General features: G+C 53.3%; 2 protein-coding genes across 11 annotated transcripts in view; one reads left to right on the top strand and one right to left on the bottom strand.

Moving 5' to 3' along the window:
• IFT140 (intraflagellar transport 140) overlaps nt 1–4,859 on the bottom strand; it is a 58,087-nt gene extending 53,228 nt beyond the window's left edge. For 4 of the 8 annotated variants that reach the window (XM_086376390.1, XM_086376396.1, XM_086376395.1 and 1 more), the window contains exons 1-3: nt 4,816–4,859; nt 4,065–4,183; nt 457–637 (exon numbers count right to left, since the gene is read on the bottom strand). In XM_086376390.1, the coding sequence (XP_086232516.1) occupies nt 457–603 (147 nt within the window). In that variant the 5' untranslated portion in view covers nt 604–637; nt 4,065–4,183; nt 4,816–4,859. The remainder of the gene's footprint in view (nt 1–456; nt 638–4,064; nt 4,184–4,815) is intronic. The other 4 variants (XM_086376391.1, XM_086376397.1, XM_086376394.1 and 1 more) reach the window with 3 other exon arrangements.
• A 1,765-nt stretch (nt 4,860–6,624) lies between these two features.
• The window catches only part of CRAMP1 (cramped chromatin regulator 1), a 44,831-nt gene continuing 29,814 nt past the window's right edge, over nt 6,625–21,641 (top strand). The window contains exons 1-4 of one of the 3 annotated variants that reach the window (XM_086376423.1): nt 6,625–6,941; nt 9,006–9,352; nt 18,266–18,459; nt 20,314–20,467. In XM_086376423.1, coding sequence (XP_086232549.1) covers nt 9,007–9,352; nt 18,266–18,459; nt 20,314–20,467 — 694 coding nt within the window. In that variant the 5' untranslated portion in view covers nt 6,625–6,941; nt 9,006. Of the gene's footprint in view, nt 6,942–8,569; nt 8,651–9,005; nt 9,353–18,265; nt 18,460–20,313; nt 20,468–21,641 lie in introns of those variants that run through there. The other 2 variants (XM_086376422.1, XM_086376421.1) reach the window with 2 other exon arrangements.

The following is a 21,641-nucleotide window of genomic DNA, read 5'->3' as shown; positions in this document are numbered from 1 at the left end:
AATGTGCAGCAGGGTACACACCCTCCATTCGAGCCTTCAGAGGGCAGGGCCCTGCCAGCCCCGGGCTGGGGGTTTCTGGCCCCATAACTATGAGAGGATAAACTTCTGTTATTTTAAGGCATCCAATCCGTGGTAATTTGTTATGGCCGCTCCAGGAAACGAACAGTTTCGAAGGCTGGTGTGACCCAACAAGGCTGGCGAGGTGGGGACAGACAGCCCTGGTGGTGACTGTGAACTGACGGTGGATTCTGTCTCAAGCATCCCTAACTGTGTACCCAAAACTAAATAATAAGGGTAAAAGAATTACTTATATAACAGGGCTTTTACAGTGTTGAGAATTTGGACCTCGTGAGACACACACACACACACACACACAGACACACACACACACCAGAACAAAAGAACAAGACAAGAGCCAGATGCCACTGCAGTCAGATTGCTGCTTTCCACACTCACTTGCTCCAGATACACATCCACGCTGCCTCCTGAGGTTGTGCTAACAGAAGCAACCGCCAAGAACGGGTAGATGGGATGCCAGCCAATGTGGGACGGAGACCCGACTGTGTCTGGGGCTTCTATGCGGTGGTCAAAGTAGAGGGCCATGATGGAACGCAGGCCTGCTCAGCACCGAAACCTGCTGGGGAAAAAACAAGTCCTGTTGGTTTTGAACAAAACTCCTACATATGGAATTAGGAAAAAAAGGTAACACAAACCCACAATCATAAGACATCAGGCAAGTTATCAACAGCCTTATCAACACTCCTTCAGACCGATGCACGCAATTTATGTGGAAGAGATCTCTAATGTGGGAAACACAATTAGAAGCAAGGGATTAGGCCTGGGGTGTGACGGAAAAGAATAACACACGTTGCCATCAAAACAGTAAAGAAATGAAGCCTGCAGACTAGACCACACGTGCCACCCTTGATCATTTTTATTCTAATCATAACAAGGACAATTCATATTTTTACAGTTCCCCTTTAAGCAATATTTTCAAACAACAAACCAAAAAAAGCAAACTGTTGCACAGAAGAGAAATGTGCAGAAAAACCTAACCCCCAGTTTTTGACAGAAAACCAAGGTGGTCCCTGCTGTCCTCTTGCGGTGGCAGGAAGCAAAGGATTCATCTGTCAGGGAGTGGGAGGAAGCAAGGCCACAGGGCAACTGGGGAAAAAATAAGCTTGATCAGTTACCTAACATCTCTTTCTCTTTCCTTCCCTAAGAGATGTGCACGTTGTCCCTGTGTGTGAGGGGCAGGAGGGTGAATGGAATGACTGTCTGACTGCCACTCATTTGTTCACATCCTAGAGTCAGTCTGGGGAAGCAAACTAGCCCAGAAAAGTCTCTTTGGGGTGGTTGCTATCATTTGAAATTATTCAACTTCATCCCCCTCAGGATGGCTATTATCAAAAAAACAGAAAGTAAAAAGTGTTGATGAGGCAACTGGAAGCCTTGTGCACTGCTGGTGGGAATGTAAAATGGTGCAGATGCTATGGAAAGCAGTCTGGTGGGTCCCTCAGGCTCACACACAGGATCATCACATTATCCAGCAATTCAGTTCTGGACACAAACCCATAAGAATCGAAAGCAGGGATATGAACAGATCCTTGAACACAATATTCATAGCAGCATTATTCATAGTGAAAAGGTGGAAACAACCCAAATGCCTATCAACAAATGAATGGATAAACAAAATGTGGTATATCCATACAATGCAGCCTTACAATGGGATGAAGTTCTGACACATGTTACAGCATGGATGAACCTAGAAGAAGTGAAATAAATCAGACTCAAAAAGAACAAATAATGCATGATTCACTTATATGAGGTACTTAAGAGTCACCAAATTCAATGCCTCCGCCTTCCAATGCAGGCACTGCAGGAGCTAAGATCACACATGCTTCATGACCAAAAAACCAAAATGTAAAAACAAGAAGCAATTCTGTAACAAATTCAATAAAGACTTTAAAAATGGCCCACATCAAAAAAATCTTTAAAAAAGAAAAAAGAAAGTAGACTGGTGGTTGCCAGGGCCTGCTACAGGTGGTGATGGGCAATTAGTGTTTATTATATATAAGGTTTCTGTTTCGAAAGACTGGTAGCGATGACCACACAACAGTGTGAAGGTACTTAATGTTGTCATCGAACTATATACTTATATATGGTTAAAATAATAAATCTTACGTATATTTAACCACAACAGAAAAACTGCAAAAAAAGCTATCCAGCACCTACAAAATTCCATCACTGGAGAAGGGAACAGGCTACGCCATTTGCTTTGAGCAATACAACAGTTGTATCAGAGAAAGCCATGCAGGCTCATTTTGGGTTCAGAGAGGGAGACCCTGTTTTTCCAGAAGCTGGAAGGCAGGAGAGTACAAATGAACAGTCACATTTCAAATGCGTATCTTTCTTTTATGAAAATATACCCTGACCACTAAAGTCACCACCACAAGCTGGTGGTGAGTTTAATGGGTGCTGAAAAGCACCCATTCAGGCTCCTGATAGATGGCTGGGCACTGGCCGGAGGAGCTGGGGGGATGGGAGACTGGGGTCTGTGGGGGTAGGATCCATGGCCAGCTGCACACACTCCACTTAGGGGACATGTGCACTGGTCCAGGGCTCTGGATTCCTTGAGTAAAGACTTCATGCAATCGTTCACACAGAGCCACAATGAGACACACTGGGTTAAAAATTGGGCAGATTAACACAGCAAGGAAGCCTTTTACACTGAGTTCTAACATGTTGCAGCCACCAAGGGTCTAAATTCTGGGCTACAGGAAATTCTTACTCATGTTTAACAAGTTTACTCTCTGAAAATATGCCTTGGAAAAATGAGTAACATATCAATCTTCTTGTAATGACGGAAAAAGAATTATAAGAGCACTTGGAAAAGTTAAACCTGATTTCCTCTATCTTTTATTTCGAACATCACTTTGTAAGGAGCGAGTATGCTAGAAGATCTTTAAGTTACTTTCTTCCTGCTGGGGCTCTCCCAGAGGCTCTCCCCCTCACACCCCTGCACTGGGTACTCAGGACCCTCTTTCCACCAGGTCGTCCTGGGCTTCTGCCCAGTGTCCTCAGAGAACCCTGTATTCTCCATTTAGACTGTACTGTAAGTCTGTGATTGACTGACCATCCTCCACTCCTCACCCAATTACCTGACCCACAGAGTGAGGGGCCACCGGAGCATACCCGGCCCCAGAACACTGCCTCCACCAAACAGGCCCCAGTACATGAATCTCTGATGGACATACTTACTAGCAAGGAAAGAGGCTTTTGATGTCTTGTTAGTTGCAGAAATTGGGGTCAGGCCAGGGTGAATGAATCCAGTTTTATACAATGAATAAATGCTACCTGGGAGAAGGCAATGGCAACCCAGTCCAGTACTCTTGCTTGGAAAATCCCGTGGACGGAGGAGCCCAGTAGGATGCAGTCCATGGGGTCGCTAAGAGTCCAACATGACTGAGAGACTTCCCTTTCACTTTTCACTTTTATGCATTGGAGAAGGAAATGGCAACTCACTCCAGTGTTCTTGCCTGGAGCATCCCAGGGACGGGGGAGCCTGGTGGGCTGCCATCTATGGGGTCGAACAGAGTCGGACACGATTGAAGTGACTTAGCAGCAGCAGCAGTAAATGCTACCTGTGTACCAAGGCTTTCCTCGTGGCTCAGTTGGTAAAGAATCTGCCTGAAATGCACGAGACTTGGGTTGGATCCCTGGATCTAGAAGATCCCCTGGAGAAGGACATGGCAACCCACTCTAGTACTCCTGCCTGGAAAATCCCATGGACAGAGGAGACTGGCGGGCTCCAGTCCGTGGGGTCACAAAGAGTTAGACACGACTGAAGCAACTGAGCACGCACATACACATGTGCTCTTACAAACAAAAGTTATCAAAGAAAACAAGAAGGAGAGATGACTAACAACGAAATCGCATCCATTAATGGCATCGGTTCAGAAACAAGGGCACTTCCTTTCCTAAAGGCAGGGTACCTCTTGAACATAATGCCGTTTGTCAATATATAAACTTTGGAGGAAAGAAAAAAAAATTCCACTTCTCACCGATTTGCTCCTCTCACCTCCAGCCGTGCAACCTCTTCAGTCTTCAGGTAAGCCACCTTTTGGGAAGCAACGGCTTGTGGTACTAAGGATGACTTCAGTTGCATCACTGCTTGGAGACGCTGTGGGAGGAAACCAGAAGGACTGTGAGGCAACGGGGGCTGCTGGGTGGAGGGGCGCAGTGGAGGGCACTGGAAGACACCCCGAAAAGCCTCACTCTGAACCACCGCCCCCGACCCTCGTCAATGCAGGCTCATAGCTGCATCCCGTGGACATGAAGAAACACCATCTCCGGCTCGACCGCGCAGTCCCGCGGGCCACAGAACTGACAGCGCAGAAGGTGGTTTTCTGAATCCCTTCCGGGCCCCCGTCCCCTCCCCTCCCCTCCAGCTCCGCTCTCCCGGCCTCGCGCCGCCACGCGGCCCTCAATCGGACCTCGCCGCGCACTGAGCCCTCAGACACCCGCCCCACACCCCTAAGCCTTGGCCTGATCGGCCACCGCTCGGGCGATCGGCCCAGGCAGGGTTTCTGGGCGAAGATAATCCAGGAGGCGGAGAAGAGAGTCCGGCGCGCCTCGGCGTCGCCCTTCTCCCGGGCCCAGGCTCCGGGCTCCCGGACCCGCCAGACTCCCCGAGCCGTCCCGGCCCTCGGCCTCGCGAGCCCATCCCCGGCCCTGCCTCGTCGTTGCCCTGTCCTGAGGCTCCGGGCCCCCAGACCCCCTACTCCTGGGTCCCGGCCCGGGGGCCGCACTTGCCTTGGCTGGGCCGCTGCGCCGCCGCGCGTTGCCGGGACAACGGCCGCGAGCCCAGCTCGGATACAGCCGAAGCCGAGCGGGCGGACGCCGAGACCAGCCGAAGCGCCCCGAGAGGCCGGAAAGAGCCGAAGACGCTCGGAAACGTTCGTACGCAGCCGAGGGCAGGATTCCTCCCGCGAGTGGCGAGCTGCTGGGCTGTGCAGGGCAATTTCCCCCTTTCTCGATGGTTGTCTAGAGCCCACAACGCTAGCTCGCAGAGGGGGCCGAGGGGACAGAATATGCCTTTCTGCCCAGAGAAGGGAAGCTAGTGTATTCTGTATGTGATGGGGATACACGGTCGGTTCGCGACCCGCCCCTGTAGTTCAGTTTTTCCAACCACATAGGTCAGTCAGGAGGAAGGCAGCAGGGAGACTGGGAAAGGAGAACGCCATCTTTAAGCTTCTCTCCTCTGGTTAATCTTATTGCTTGGACCCCGAAAGATTTGCTAGATTCTGATTTGTCTCCAAGAGGGTATCGTTCAAGAGTATTTCTGAGAAAAGTCAGTTGATTCAACATAGTTCCTTGAAGCTGGTTCAGTGCTTTGAGGGGGGAGGCTTATGGACGCCATTAGAGAGAAAATAGCGTAGAGTAGAAAGTACGAGATCATTTAGTTAGAAACTAACCTTTTCCCTAACCTTGGCGGCTGACTGCATTCCCTAAGGTATTATCAACGTGCCGTCCTGCTCTAACGGTCTGGTGGGTTAAACTAATTTTAAAAGAAAAAGCTACGTTACTAAGAAAACTTACTATAGCAAACAGCAGCAAAGGTCTTTCACTTGTTAAGCATACAAGGAAGATTCTATTTAAAAAAACCCATTTTCATGAACACTAGGATTTTACTGAATAAATTTAATATGTAATATTGCGTAAATTTAAGGTGTACAAAATCTTACTTTGACCCATTATATATTATGTGATTAGATTGTAGAGATATTTATCACATTAGTCAGTACAGTATTATTGTCTGTATCCATTATATTGTGCAAGCTTTCCAGGTGGCTCAGTGGTAAAGAATCCGCCTGCCAATGCAGGAGACAGGGGTTCGATCCCTGGGTCAGGAAGATCCACTGGAGGAGGACATGGCAACCCACTCCAGTATTCTTGCCTGGGAAATCCCATGGACAGAGGAGCCTGGCGGGTTACAGTCCACCGGGTCGCAGAGTTGGACACGACTGAGCACGCAGGCGTAACATTGCGCGTTACATACTACTCCTTAACAAATTTGTACCCTTAAGCCCCATCACTCTTATCCCTCCTCCATAAACTCCACTCCTTTATCGCCAAAACGAAGAAAAACAACCTAAGCGTCCAGCACCATCGGCAGCACTAAAAAACTTGAAAGCCTTCACACTCAATCCAATAAAGGGTGTGTTTATCTGCCTCAGTCGCACTTCCACACTTCTTCGGTAAAAACCCGGTTCGCGCCGGATTCAAGACTCAGAGCTGAGGCGGCGTTTTCTTCTCACGCATCCGTCAACAGGGCTCGGGCCAATCACAGGCTAGGCTCTCACTCTATTGGCTGCCGATCCACCAATCCGGAGAGACGTACCAGTCCGCACGGCCGCGAGGCTAGCGTCACAACATTACCCGCGTCGCAGATCCGCCCTCCGCCCCCACCCAGCGTCCCTGCGTGTAAGCGCGCGCGCCCGCCTCTGACCAATGGAAAGGCGCCTAGAGGGGGCGCGCCCGCTGGAAACCTTGGCGTGCTCGGCCCCGCGCGCGTCGCCCCGCCCCGGCTCGCACTCCCGCCGCCCCGGCCCCGCCCCGCGCGTCGGCTCCGCGGACTCCGCCGGCCGCCGTAGCCGGAACTGCTCCTGTTCGCCGCGGGCCGGGCCTCAGGGAGGCTGAGGGGCGACAGCACCGGCGCCCGCAGCCTCCTCAGCCGCACGCCGACCGCCGAGGGGGACGTACCGGGGCGAGTGCCGTTCGGCGACTGTTTCTGAGGCGGGAGGACCACACCGGCGTTGCGGTCTCTCAGCAGCCGGCGCTCGGGGGCCGGGCTGCCCGACTCGGCCGGTTCTGCGGGCGCCCGGGAGGACCCCGGCGGGCCCGGGAAGCCAGGCTGCTGCGAGGCGTTGATGAAAAAGGTGACCGGAGGCTGGGGGCTCGGGAGGGGTGGACCGCCCCGACTGGCTGTCGCGGCGAGGCCGGCTCCCAGCCCGAGCGGGGCTGCGGGAGAAGCGGCCTGCGCCCTGACGGCGGTGGTTACGCACGCGGTGCTTCGTCGGGGCGGCTCGGGGAGCCGGGACCCAGGAGTGTTGCGTTGACGGAGCTCTTTGTGTGCAGCTAGAAGTCAGCCAGGGAGGTGGGTTTTGCTTTTCCTTTCCCAGAAGGTGACAAGTGGTGTCCTGCCGGGATGGGGCTTGAGGCGATCCCTCCTGTGTGCGCGGTCAGGAAGTAAGGTTGGAGGGACTCTTTGAGAGAATTCCATCTCCTGTTTTCCTTTTCCCTCAAGGGAAGACTCTGAAATACGTCAATACCTTTTGAATTCTGAAAAGCCACGTTCTTCTGTATTCAGGTAGTGTCTCCCAAGATTTAGCTTGGCCAACGTGCAAGTTTATTCTGTTGTAGCTGATAGAACCACTACTTGGGTCCTGGGTTGACTGTGGGTAGCTTTGGGATGATGGCTTGGTTCCTGGAAGGTAGGGTTCGCCACATTATAACCCAGGTTTCTTAAGTAGAAACGGATAGGATAAGGGATGAATAGTGAGATGTCCTGTACTACCACGAAGTCCTTTAAGTTTGGGCATCTGTCTTACATTACTATTCTTTGGCATGGCAGGTCTTTTTAATTTTTATTTGTAACTGACGTGGATTCAGATGGTTTATGATAGACATCAATTTTAACAGATGAAAGCTGTAGCAGGTAGTTTTGAGGCATAATACTTTTGAGCAGTGGTAGGTATCACTATGATTTTAATCATTTCCAAGTCTTTCTAGGAGAGTTCCTTACACTCCTGTTACTGTATTTCATTTTTGGCCTTGATGTCTTACTCTCATTTTCCTTTTCTCAGCAGTCGTGTTGAGCATATCAAACACAGTTTGGGCACAGTATCAACACCTGTTGAGGAATCTAGTTTTTAGGTTTCTTGCTTCATCGCATGTGCACATTACTATTTCTGGACTTACAACGTTGATAGTACCTGAATCTCCTTGAATAAATTGAGTGGATCTGCTTTTTGGGCAACAAACATTTTTAAAGTCATCATATTTTGTCAATGACATTGCTCACAACAGAGAGTCACAAAGTTAGCGCAGGATTTTTATTCATGGTTACCTAGCGTTTTGACAGAATTATCTTCTGTCCATTCTTACCTGGAGGTTACTGTGCTGTCTGTCACTTTCACGGGTGACACCAGTCTGTTCCACACAACAGGCTCCTTTGTTGCAAAAGCATTTTTAATTCGTAAATCCCCGCAGCAGCACACATCTCCCACCCTCGGAAGCAAGACTCCCAGAAACCCCGAGCTTATTATTCTTTATGTCTGTTTTAAAATAAGCAGGCGGACTGGCAGCCTCGGGCCACCATGGAGTTCCCTGTGCACGCAGGCGAGCCCGCGCCTCTGCCCGGCCGGGGTCGATCCGGGCTCCTCACCCTCGCTCCGGAGCCAACTTTGGGGGCCGGAGTGCGGGGCAGGTGCGCGGGCCCGGAGCCCCGCGCGTTTTGGGGGGCGGGGTGGGGTGGGGTGGGGTCGAGGGGCTCGGGCGCCGAGGCCCGGCCGGCTCAGGCAGCGCGGGGAGCGAGGCCGGCGCGCGGGCTGCCCGGCGCGCAGGCCATGAGCCGCGGGCCCTTAGGGTAGGTGGCTGCAGGACCCCTGGACCCCGACCCGGGCCCAGTGCCCCTTCTCCGACCCTGGACCGGGGCGCCGCGCGGACAGGGCCGTCCGGGCGCGGCCGCCCAGCTGCCGCCCCGCCGCCTCCGCGTCGCCGGCCACCGTTTCCTGGGCGTCGGGCGGGCGGGCGCGCGGGGGTCCCGGCCGGGGTCCGGCGGGCGGCGGCTCGGGCCCGCTGGCCGGGCTTGGGCGGGCGGGCCGCGGGAGGGGATCTGGAACAAACAACGGCGGCCATGTTGAGAGGGGAGCGGTGCGGCTAAACTTCTCGCAGACTGCGGGCCGCGCCTCACCCGGGCCCCCTCTCCCCGCCCCGGCCAGGATGACAGTGAAGTTGGGAGACGGCGGCGGCGGGGAGGACGGGCTCAAGAGGCTGGGCAAGAGGTCGGCCGAGGAAGACTCGCTGGAAGGAGAGGGGCCTGGCGGCGGGGACGCGGCCGAGGAGAGCGGCGGCACAAAGAGGGACGGCAAGACCCCCCGGGACGGCGGCGACGGCCCCCAGGCCCCCTCGGGCGGCCCGCAGGCCCCGTCCCCGCCGCCCGCCTGCCCCCAGGATCAGCACCACTTCCTCAGGTCCAGCGTGAGGCCGCAGAGCAAGAGGCTCAGGAAGGACTCGTCCTGCGCTGGGGGGAGCAGCGGTGCGGGCAGCTCCGGGCCCCGCGGGAAAGGTAAGGCGACCCTGTCCCCTTGCAGGGTGTGCCCTTGCGCCCCCGGTGGGGGGCCCCTCCCTCATGCCTCCCTGCCTCCACCCCGCTGGGGTTCCCTCGTGTGTCTGCACCCGCACTTTGAGTGGCACTTTGGAGGGGACATGCTCTCTTCCTGCTCCAAAGAGACTGTTTCTGTGTTTCGACTGTGTTAAGGGGCAGTAAGTATTCTTTCCTTGGACAAATAGGATAGATTTCTGATGGTTGGGTTTTTTTCCCCCCTCAAAGGCGCTTGGGTGATTTATATGGTAGGCTATTTTAAACAGTAAACAGTAGTTTAGAAAGGGATTGAGAAATTACGTGCTGTATCTTTTCCTCAGCCTCAGATGGTGAAAATACAACAAAGGAATGGAGTTTTGAAACTCTTGTGGGGAAAGGTTGATCAGTCGAAAATGAATGATTCCGAGGGTCCAGCTTGGGCCCATCACCCTCTACTTCAAGTATGCTAGGTTTGAGAGTGTTAAGGGCCTCAAGACATGGCCCTTTGAGTTTCTACTAAGGTTTCCTTGGGTGCCATGAGAACATCTCCCCTAGCGTAGTAAGTGGTGAAAACATTTATGACCTGACATAAACGAGCAGCAGTCCACAGGATTTGTCCTGGCATTCTCAGGTTGTTGAGGACGTCTCTATCAAAATAGTAAGAAAACCATGTGTCAGTTCCCCATTGTTTTCTGCTTGTATCTGTTTATATTTCAGTATTCTGTTTTTTCTTAATGGTATAAGTGAATTGTTCTTAATATTCTGTTTCAGGCCAAGTTTGCAGCACTTTTATGGATAGCATATGTAACACCATTTTCTAGTGAGTTTCACATGAGAAAAACTTTCACTTGGTTCCTTGGGCGATGGAATTTAAATCGTTAGCTGGTCCTGATAATATTAAGAAGGAAATACCTCAGAAGCTAGTGGAGGACCCATTTTGGAGATCTGTGCCAAATGTGTGCAGTTAAACTTGCTAACTTCTGCCTCATTCTCAGCTGAAGAGGACTGGCCTCTGAAGTCATAGCCTTACTCATTTTTGGGGGGAGGTGGGGGGGGTGAAGACTTTTGGTGTAACTATACTCACTTGGAGATGTAAGCATGAGATAATTTTGTATGCTTCAGAAGTTAAAACTTGTCTCATAAAAGTTTATTTTGGTGTGAAAATTGCTGATTGATTAGGAAAACATTAATTTGTTTTCATGGCTTTGTTTTGTAAAAAGCAGTTTTTCACTCCTACTCAGAGAGATGTCTTAAGTTACCATGTGTAAGTGCTAGTGAGCCTCCAAGGGTCTGTTTGTGGCTTCAGGAGCACTGGCTCTGACGTCCGGTCAGAGTCTCTGGCTCTGGTCCCCTGGCCCTCTGACCTCCGTCTGCTCGCTGTACCCCTCTCACCGGCTTTCTCCTTGGAGAGGCATCCTTCCTTCCCTGTGAATTGAGGAGTGCCGGGGATGGCTCCCCTCTCTCCACGTGTAGCTGCTAAAATGGAGTGAGGCACTGGAAGCTCTCTGTCCCCTGTGAATGGCTGCCTGTGAGGTGATGTGGCGTGGATGGGACGTGAGACTAAAGTTAGAATGTTGGCAGTGGGTAAGGGGCGGTTTGCTTTCCCTTGCACACTTGAATGTGGGGCTGATGGGGAAGGTTTCTGATTAGCCTGGCCTCAGATGTGTTCTTAATTCTTGCCCAAACGTGGTTGGAACAGCCATCCAGTTCCCATCAGTAAAATGGAAGTTTGTTAGAAATTGTGCTGCTTACAGCTTGTGTATTTTCCTGTTTTAGCACGCAGAAGTTTGCTAAAGTGAATAATGAAGCTGAACTGTGGTGCTGATGTTTGGGAGAGGAGTGAAAAGTGTGTTTCCTCTGCTTCACAGACTCCTGGGCCTGCCTCTGGCCCGGAGCTTCCTGGCGAGGCCACCTCTGGGCTGTGCCTCAAGTTTCCCTGTGCCCAGGATATCCCCCGCCTGCTTCGGGCAGCCTCTCCTCCCTCTCCCGCCCCTTTGACCGGCAGAGAGCAGGTCAATTGTAACCTTGGGGAACATTCTTGGAGGAGCTGTTCGTTGCACAGACGGTGGAAATCTCCACCTGTAGTGATGAGTATGGACCAGTAAGGGAATTTTTCCAGGTTTTTCACTTCAGGAAAGTAAAAATTTCCATTATATTTGAGGTACAATCACAGCCAGCCAGAGAAGGCTCCTTTGGTTACTGACCGCTTTCCAGTTTCAGTCTTAATGCATGGAGAGCTCTGCCGGCGTTTGGGAGGAAAAGGCTTGGGGAGGAAAGGAAGTTTTCGTTTTGCTTCTGTCCACACAAATACTGTCTTTTCTTTTTTCATAAGAATGGACTCTTTTGTCAACTTCAGTGAAAAACCAGAAGTGGAAGTCTGAATCAAATCCTTTTTGAATTGACCAGGGGCAAGTGGCAATGATTTAGCACCTGTGTGCCAGGCATCTTGCACCTCTGTTACTTTGCTTTTTGTCTGGGCGCAGATACGGAGGAGTGTTGTTCAGATAACGTGTTCAGCTGACACAGAAGGTAGGCTGCAGGTCAGAAACCAGTGGCTCTGCTTGATGTCAAAACAAATGCTCCCCTGGCGCTGCCATGCGCCCCAAGTGGCCTGAGAACACACTTGAGACTGACTTCACAACCTGCAGGAACCAGGCCAGGAGGCAGGGCCCCCACGCCCTCCCGTGTGTTCAGTTCCTGATGCACATCTCAGGTTCTCAGGATAACCCCAATGCCTGCCTCACTGAAATAAGTAACGCCCCGAAGCCCTGCTCTTAGGGAAAGCGGGCCTGGCTGCCAGGTCGAGCTTCAGGCAGAGTCTGAGTGGATGGACGGGGTGGGCGGGGTCACCTGTTGGGAGGTAGGATAGAGGTGCCAGGAATGCCCCCGAGCCTCTAGGGGGTGGGGTCCTCAGGGGACGCCTGAGTTGGGGGCAGAGTTAGACCCTCTGTTTCCAAGGCTGTCCCCTCCCCCCACCCAAGCAGGCTGATTCTGCAGAGTCAGGGAGCAAGTCAGAGGAGGCGCCGTCTCCACAGTGCGGCTGCGTTGTCTGGCTTTACTGTGTCTTGCTTAGAAATCAGCGTTTGCATTTTGCTTAGTCTGGGGCCTGCCTGTACCTTCCAGAATTTTTTTTAAAGATGTCTCAGACGTACCTCACCCTGTTGCGGCTGACCCTGGGGAGACGGTATCCTTTTGGGAGGAAGGATGATCTGTGGTCGGGAACCCAGTGTCTCCACTCTGAGCTCCAGGGATTCATTCAGCTGGGCTGGAGGGGTGCTTGCCCTGCCCGAACTTTATGCTCCTTCCGTTCAGCACCAGATAGATCAGGCCACGGCCGAGGCCGCGCTTCCCTCAGCTCAGAGGTGCCTGGGGTCCTGCGAGAAGGCAGAGGCCCAGAGGCCAGGTGGTTGTCTCCCTGGTAGGTTCTCCTTAGCCTTCACCTCGCGAAGTGCCCGGCCTGGCGAGGCCCTGCTGGCATCCATGCCGCGGTCACTCTCGTCCCTCCCCAGGCCGGGGCAGCCGGGCAGGGCAGTCCCTGCCTTCCATACCCACCAGGGGCAGGGGGACACACCCGACCCTCCAGAGACCATGAGGCTGGAGCTCTGTGGTCCTTGTGGCCAGTTGGATCGTCACCCCAGGGTCCCTCAGGCTCTGTGAAGGTCTCAGCTTTATGGGAGGAGAAGTGAGAGGCAGGCCGTTCTTCCAGCTGTGTCCAGCACATGCCTCTCTCCCTACTGAGGCTGCATGTGCAGGAGACACGGGGTCTGCGACACGGGCTCTACTGGGTGACACAGGCCCCCTCTGTGTGTGGTGGGTCAGGAGACCCGCCGGCCCAGGCCGCGTTAGAGCGGCCACAATGGAGCCGTGCCAGATGGAGGGGAGCCCGCCTGTGGAGCAGAGCTTCCAGGAATCCCTCAGTCAGAGCTGTGCCCTGAGCCGGCTTCATGTCCAAGACGTGGACAGATAGCCTGGGCAAGTAGGTAAGGGAACAGTTGAATTCTGGTTTAAAGGCTGAGCTAACTTTGGAGTATTAGTACTTCCTTGACTTTCAACGTCAACACCGATGCTTCTGTGGTGTCTCGTGAGCTTCTGCGGTTGTCTGGTGCCCACTGAGAGTACACGCGTCAGGGTTGTCATTTCAGGTAGTACGTTGTGTCCTGTTTCGGATGATATGAAAATACAAAGATAGCAGAGTCACAGATGCAGAAACCGTCTTTGTCCTGGATGGCGGTGTGCTGGAGTGCTTTATCACATCAAGCAAGGCTGGTGTTCTCAGCGCCGAGGACCAGCGTGTGAAACGTGCCTTGGAGTTGTGGTCCCCACGTTACTCCCTGAGGAGGGTGTACGTTTTAGTGGGAGCGCTGAGTTGTAGTTGTGTTTGTCTTAAATATCTGTGAGAGGAGCGAAAGTCTTCGAGGGAGGCCACGCCTGGTTTGAGAGAGGGGGACACTGAGCCTTGCGAGGTGCCGCTGAGGCAGATGGAGCAGCAAGTGCTGAGGGCGGTCCTGGTGGGCAGCACGCGGCTCTCGGGGCCCAGCAGACGTGGTGGGGATGGGGGTGCTTGGATTCGTCCGTGGGGCGGCACCCTTCCTGGGAACCATCCACCTTGTGCCTTGGTGGAGAAGGCTTCTTCAGCAGCAGCACAGAAGGACCTCTGAGACCCTGGGTGTCACACCTCCCATTTGGACTGAGTACAGCCTGGGGTGCCCGCCGGGCCTCATGTTGGGCGTGCTGCCCTCTCGGCCGTGAGCTTCCACGGTGCCAGGCGGCGCCCTAGTGGGGCTGGGGGCGGGCAGGCGGTGAGACGGGAGCGTGCCTCCTGCCCAGCGCAGGTGGGCTTGGGTGGACGTTTCTGAAGCCCTCGAGTCCAGCCCGACAGGGTCTTCCTGTCCCTTGGGACTTTGATGTTATGCTCGGGAAGTTCGCAGGCTCCAGAGGAAGGCTGAGGACAGGGAGTGTGCTGTGACGGGGTGTCACCACATCCTCGGAGTCCCCCGGGACGTCACACGGCCGTGCTAGGCCAGCATCCACCAGAGTCCTGAGCCTGCTGCCACCTCCATCACAGACGGGGGGCGCTGAGACCAGGGTCTCTCCTTTGTCTGCCCGTGGCTCTGTGTGTCGTAAATGCTGAGGCAGCCACGGCCCAGGTGACAGCCACCGTGACGTAACACGTCCTGGGGGAGCCCCGTGTCCCGGGAGGATAACGCTAGGTCTGGAGTATGAGGAGGGGAACTGGCTGGGCCCCTGCCGTCCGGGCCATGCGGCTTTCCCGCTTTCAGGGCTTCTTTCCCCCTGGTGATGGTGACTGCACACAAGGATAGAAGGGAACAGGGCGTCCAGACGCGCTCCTCGGGGCTGGGCACCTGGGCTTCCCCGGCAGAAAGATGGCTGGTTCTCTGCTGCGCAGTGCTGAGGGGGCATGGGCAGAAAGAGCGGGCGGTCTAGCTTGTCTGGAGTGGATGCGGGCAGCGGGGGACGCAGACAGACGCCGCACATCTGTGTTCCTCAAACGTGAGTCCTGGAGAGGGTTGCGGCCTGGGTGGGTGGTCTGGGAGACCAGAGAGGGCACTGAGGGGTCTGCTCCGAGGTGGCTCCGAGCCTCCGGAGGACTGGCCCACCCACCACTGGCCGTGGTGGGTGGGAGGGACGTCGCCGGCTCCCCAGCTCTTGCTGAGCACACTGTGAGGCCTGACGCGGCCGTTCCTGCTCTGAGGTACAGGGAGGCTGCCGGGCTCCGGCCTCGTGTGTGCTTTCCCTCCTGCCTTCCCGATGCTGACTTCTCACGTGCAGGCTCTGACTAACCTCTTTGTGGCCTCAGAAGCACGGTTGCAGGTGTCACATTGACTTGGGGCCTGTGCATACCCACGCCCACCCCAGGGAGAGCCCCACACCCATTAAGGCTTGTTCAGAGTTGTCGTCTCAACACCCCCCCCCACCCCCCCGCCCTTTGCCTTCCTGCACCTCTGTTCTTCTCGCTGGCTTCTCTGTCTTCCCCTTTCAGTCATCACTCTTTCTGTTTGGACTTTGCCCGGTAACCATCTCGTTCTCCCAGTGTCTCTGATCCTACTTGTCTTTTCCTGCTTGAGTCGCAGCGCTCGAAGGAACCAGAGCTCAGGTGGGATGCCGTTCTTCCTCCTCCTCATCTGAATTTTCAGGGATGTACCAGGTGCTGTGTTCTCTCCCCCCATGAAGTTTTGTGATTTTACTCTGTTTCTGAGAAGCATTCAAGGTCTAGAGTGACGGGCAGCAGATGTGGAAATGGTCGCCTGAGGGTCCTTGGCTTTATTTTCCTCTACTGAGGACGAATGTTTTTGAAACCCGGGCTGAGCATCGCTGCTCTGACCTCTGGCCTTGAAGTGCGCATGGTTGGTGGCCTCAAGGACCTCCTGGGAGCAGCTTTTAAGTCGTCCTTTCCTTCGTGTCTGCTGGTTTGGTGTATTCTGTGGGCTACTCCTGAGGTCCCTCCAGGCTCAGAGATGCTGCCATTCAGTTTTCCGTCACTGTTCATCCTCCTTGTTGCGGGTCACCAGTGAAAATCTCACAAAACCCAGCAAGAGGCCTGCGTTAACAGAATTTTCAAAAATGTGTGTAATTTCAAGTACGTTGACACCAGTGTGGGCTGGCAAAGCTAAACCTGAGCTGTGATTGTTAGCAAGTTGCCTTTGTCTTGGAAAAGGAGGGTTTATGAAATTCTTTGTTGTGGGTGGTGCAGAGGTGGACAGACAGCCCTTCCTCAGAGGAGTACTCGTGAGGAGTTATGAGCTCCAAGTCAACCAGAATTTCTTTTATTTGAGAGTGGGTTTAAATGGCACCCGTGACCTGATCTTGAGCTCATGGAGAGGCGTCTCTGACCTGCGCGCAGTGGAACAAAACCGACGATCCCTGCACACGAACTGAGTTGCCTTGCCTGTTGAAACATCTTGGGACATGCCGGGCTCATGAGTTAGGTCAGGGGTTTGGTTTGGTTTGGTGAGGAGCTGACAAAGTCAGGTCCTGTGGCGAGGGCGTCCTTCCCCTACTCTGCGCACGGGGATTCTCAGGTACAGATCTGCTGAGCCTCACGAAGCGGAGGGAAGCAGCTTGGGACCGGCTTGTCTTCCCTAGCTGTGTCTAGGATGTGAGGGGTGAACATACAGGTGCGGTGACAGAAAGGTCCCTCCCACACTGTCTGGCATGGGAACCCCTGGCCCCCTGTGGACCCAGACCACTAGAGCTGTGGCTGGTGTGACTAACGAACTGGGGTTTTATTTAATTTTAATTAAGATTTAAATTTGAGTAGCCTCGTTAGTGATCGTCTAATTGGGCTATACAGCTCTGATAAATTGTGAATTCTGTTAGCTGAGTGTGTCGCTTTCTGAAGGTGGCCCGCTGGCCTGATAACACATTTCCCCACAAGAGAATCAGGCGCATTCCATGTACTTGAGTGGTTTTTCTACACATATGAACACATTCTCATGCCCAGTAGCTGACTGATAGGATCAGCTTTTTTTAGATACTGCTTATGTTGACGTTAGGCCTTCCCAGGTGGCTCAGTGGTAAAGAATCTACCTGCCAATGCAGGAGATGCAAGATATGCAGGTTCAATCCTTGGGTCAGGAAGATCCTCTGGAAATGGCAACCCACTCCAGTATTCTTACTTGGAAAAATACATGGTCAGAGGAACCTGATGGGCTATATAGTCCACGGGGTTGAAAAGAGTCAGGCGCGACTGAGCACACACACGTGTCAATGTGATTACGAGGATCCGCACCTTGAAAGGCAGTGAGGCATCAGGGGGGAGAGTGACTCCGCCCTGCCCGGGGCCCCAGACAGCCCCTGCACTTGGATTCTGCAGGGGTGGTCTTTGCAAGAATGCATGGAATCACTTTTAATTTGTCACTTTTTTTATTTCTCACGATTGTCTTTTATTCCCTTTGGAGGCAGAACCCTCTCGAGGGGCTGAGGGAAACATGGCCCTGAGTTCCCAGTGAGCACGTGTCTGCCCAAGGAGGGCCCCCAGCAAACTGACTGGGAAGTGGATCTGATGGAAAAGCTCATGATTATCTCATCAAGAAAGCATCTTAACAGTTATCTGCACTTGTTTGCTTTTCCTGTTTGAAGCACTTTTGTTTTTATGATCTTATTTTTACCCTTGTCATTCAGAGTTTGCAGATTCTAACCATTGGATGGCCCTGTGGTTCCGAGAAAAGAGAATGCTGGTTATCACAAAAATACACTGGGAGTTCCCCTTCCATCTGAGAGGAAGGAACTGGAATGGGTGGGAAGGCTGGGTCAGGTCATAAAGTGTGTAGTTATCTGTGACCTTTGCCTTGGCTTTGCTGCCTGTGTCCTCCTGGGAGCTCAGAGTTCTGGTCCTGGGCCTGGCTTGGACCCCCATGCTGGACCGTATGTGCTGCTGCCTCCAGCAGGGTCTTGAAGGACTCATCTCGAGATACAGAACTGGTGCTTCAAGAGCGTGTGTGGGATGTCACTCACTCTTAGAACACCAGACTTTGTTGATAAAAAGTGATCAAGAAAAACAGGAGTTTTGAGACTTTTAAAAGATGCTGTGGGGTTGTGTGGTGCATATGTTGAAGTTCCAGTTGTAGCTCTCAGAAGGTAGTGTCTTACACACATGTAGATGTTTTCTTGATTTTGAATTTCAATTTGTTTATTTGAAAATATAATTACTTTACCCAAAACCTCTTTTGAGAAAGAGGTGCTGAGTGCCTCAGCAAGGCCTTGTCCTTGTACTCTCAGTGGTGCCACATAAACGCTCTGTTTCCTTTTTCTCACTGTTTAAACGTTCACAAGGGTCAGAGGTCAGGGCAGGACCATGTCACTCACTTGCTGGGGGCGGGGCCTGGGGCAGCTTCTGTTGGTAACAGGTCACTCACTGTAAGGTTCTTTCTCTCCAAGGAGCTGATGGTGGTGGATCATCGGCTGCAAATGGGCCTGGGGTTGCCCCTGCTGCCCCTGCAGGGGGCTCTCGCTCCTCCTCCAGGAACCTGGGGTCTTCCGGCGGGGAGAAGGAGGAAGGCAAGAAGGTTCGGCGGCAGTGGGAGTCCTGGAGCACAGAAGACAAAAACACCTTCTTTGAGGGGCTATACGAGGTAAGCTTCCTGGAGCCTGCAGGGCTGGTGGGGCTCCCCCCTCACACCCCATTTGGTGGCCCCAGGCCTTGCCCTCTGACCATGGCCCTTCATCTCCTTGGTGTGACCTTCAAAGCTGTTTCTAGTGAGGTGGCTGTTGGGAAGTGTCTTTGCTTCTCCCTTCTAAGATGCTCTCCAGTGGCTCAGAGTGGTGCCCATCCCTCTGGGCCTTCCCCTCGCAGCTGGTGGCAGTTTTGTGGGAGAGGAAGTACCTGAGCTAGACGCTGGAGGAGGCACCTCACGTGCAACTCTGTCTTGTTCTGGCTCACCTGCCATTGCTTTTTTTAAAACAGAGAATGAGTATTCATTCTTTAGGATTTTTACTTTTTGATCTTAAATTTTGAAATGATTCCAGAATTGGAAAAACCACAGAAAGAATACAGGGAATGTTCACGTGCCCTTTTCCTGCTTCCCTGATACCCTCATGACTGCAGGGTGACCAACACAGTGAGGAGGATCAACCTGATGTCATCAGTGTTTATTCTGGGGTCCTCCTCCGGGTCACATTGACCCACATTGTAGTTGGCTCCTCCCGATTGGGACAGGTCCCTCAGTCTCCCCTTTTTACCGTGGTCTCTTTTGAAGCATCCAGTCTGTTCACTCGTGGAGCACCCCTCGTTGGGCTCACCTGACATTTCCTTGTGGTTAAGCTTAAGCTTTGTGTTGCGAGTGCTGCAGGAGTGCTGTGCCTCCTTGGGTGTCCTTGTGGGAGCCTCTGCTGTGCTCTCGGGCCTGCTCTGTGAACCTTGGTCTCTGCATTCAGGTTGCATCTCTCAGGTTCTCCACCACCAAGTCTTCCTCTTTTTTTTTTTTAACTTTGAGGCTGTGTGAATACCCTGTTTCGCATCATTTTTCCTTCTTCTAATTTAAGCAACCAGTGCTGCTGCTTACTGGAACAACTATTACTGTGGTGTATGCCCAGTGACTGCCTTCTAGCTCCCTTACTCTACGTACATTTATTAATTGGGAACCCCACGCCAGGAGCTCTCCCTTCTCCATTTATGTTGGCTCCTGTGTCCTTCTAACATGTTTCCTTTCAACCTTGAGTATTTCCTCTCTCTCTCTGGCAACTCAGGATGCTCTAGACATTCCTGGTGTTTTCCTTGCCCCAGACTTGGCGATGCCCATTTTCCCAAGGAACTCTGTTCGTTTTGGAAAGTGGGATTTAGAAGCCAAGCCTTGGGCACCCATGGTGCTCATTGCTGCTGGCGTGCCGTTACCTGCAGGTCCCTTCCCACGCTCTTGCTTGGTGTGTGTTGATGAGACTTTCAGTCATGGGCAGTACCTGAACAGCATCGACACTGTGTTCTCTGGAATGTAAATTCCGTCCTGAAAATCTAAGCTGTACTTGGTTTCTGTGTGGAGTTGCTGAAGGAAGGTCCACAGCTGTATTCAGAGCACATTCTGTGTGATCCTGTTTAATACCTTTTGTATGAGTGAATTGGTGAGACTGTTTCTGAATAGTTGATGTTTTAAGATACCAGATACACAGCACCCTGAGCTCCTCCATCCTGTCATATCTTCTGGTTATTGTTTATGCGGGTATCCCATTTCATGGGCTCTAAAGAACTCTAGAGGTTAAGCCCTTTGTCCAAGTGATAAGCTTTATGTTTCTCCTGCTCCGGCTCCTTGCCTCTTGGGACCCACATGTTAAGGTCATTCTATTGCTGCTTTGTCCATTGTTCTGATGGAAACCTGAGGTGCTGGGGAAGCCGGGCTGCAGTTCACTCCCAGTGAGAGCTGTGAAGCGTCTGCCTTGCCCAGAGGCTGCCTCGTGGTGATTGCCTTGTGTGTGCCGCGGGCTCTGTCTTGCAGCACGGGAAGGACTTTGAGGCCATCCAGAACAACATCGCGCTAAAGTACCGGAAGAAGGGCCGGCCGGCTGGCATGGTGAAGAACAAGGAGCAGGTGCGGCACTTCTACTATCGCACCTGGCACAAGATCACCAAGTACATTGACTTCGACAATGGTAAGCGCCGCCTGCCCACCTCTCCCTGGCCCCGTGCCCACCCAGCACACGGCTTGGGGTGTCCTCGGCTCAGCATGCCTGCTGGCAAGAGGCCTTGTAGCTGGTAGTTGGGCTGAACTGCGAGGACGCCTGTGGCGTCTAGGTGCCTGGCTCGCTTGCTGGCAGGGAGGGTACCGTGGTCCTGGATCCTACCTCTTCATTACCCGTCCTTCTCCCAAGAGGGCCCTGGTGGGTTAGTGGGCCGGGCCTGGCATGGAAGGCTGGGGGTGGAGGGCTGGCCATCCACGGCTTTCCCAGGCCCTCGTCGCTTGTGTTTGAGTCTGGTTTGCGTGGTACTATCTTTAAGTCACATGTCTAGGTCATTGCCAGGTGCAGTCCTGACTTCCTACTCCGAGCACCCCTTCCATCAGCATCTGTCCTCGGGGGAGGCATTGCCGCCTCCTTTGTCCACACGCTGGGAGAGCCGTGTCCGTGTCACTTCTGCCACTTCTCATGGCTCAGTCCCTCCTGTGACCACCTGGTTCTAACACTCCCCATTAGCAGCACTGCTGATGCAGGATGACTGTGGTGGCCATGCTCACGCCACTCCTGTGAACTCTGCCTGTGCCTTGCAGGTGGTCTTTGGCCAGGCAGCGAGTTCTCGCCTCCCTGATGACCCCCCAGCTTCCCCGCTGCCTCTCCCTGTGGTCAGGTTGCCAGGGCCGGGGCTTCCCCCAGCCTGGAAAGGCCCAGGGGTGGTCCGAACTGTCCTTGTATAAGGAGTCTGGCTTTGGAGGGTTACTGTCTTTACTGAAACCGCTTCACCCTGCTTCCTCGCTCGCTTGGATGGGGTGTGGAGGACTGTGTGCTGCTGCTGCTGCATTTGCGTGTTTACAGAGAGCCCTGGCTGGGTCTGGCTTGCAAGCCATGGTTTGCTGTCCTCCGCCCTGGAGAAGTCCTTTCTCGATGCCATGGCCAGCAACAGGGCTCTCGGGACTGTGGACCAAGCTCCAGACAGTCATGGTTGTGATGGTCACTGCACTTCCCGTGACAGTGTCCCTGTCTTTCCTTTGAATCTTTGTGGATGTCTCCAATCCGCCTGTCAGTCTTGCTGGTTCTGTTCTGAGCTTCTCAGATCTGTCTGTGCTGCCCAGCCTCCACTACCCTCCACCCTCCCCCAAACCCGCGCCGGGCC

The sequence above is a fragment of the Bos grunniens genome, chromosome 25, assembly GCF_055505025.1.
Source record: "Bos grunniens cultivar Pamir isolate PY7600 chromosome 25, Bosgru_T2T1.0, whole genome shotgun sequence".
Lineage (NCBI taxonomy): Eukaryota > Metazoa > Chordata > Mammalia > Artiodactyla > Bovidae > Bos > Bos grunniens.
Note: the sequence above shows the minus strand (reverse complement) of the source record. Positions and strands in the feature narration are given on the sequence as shown.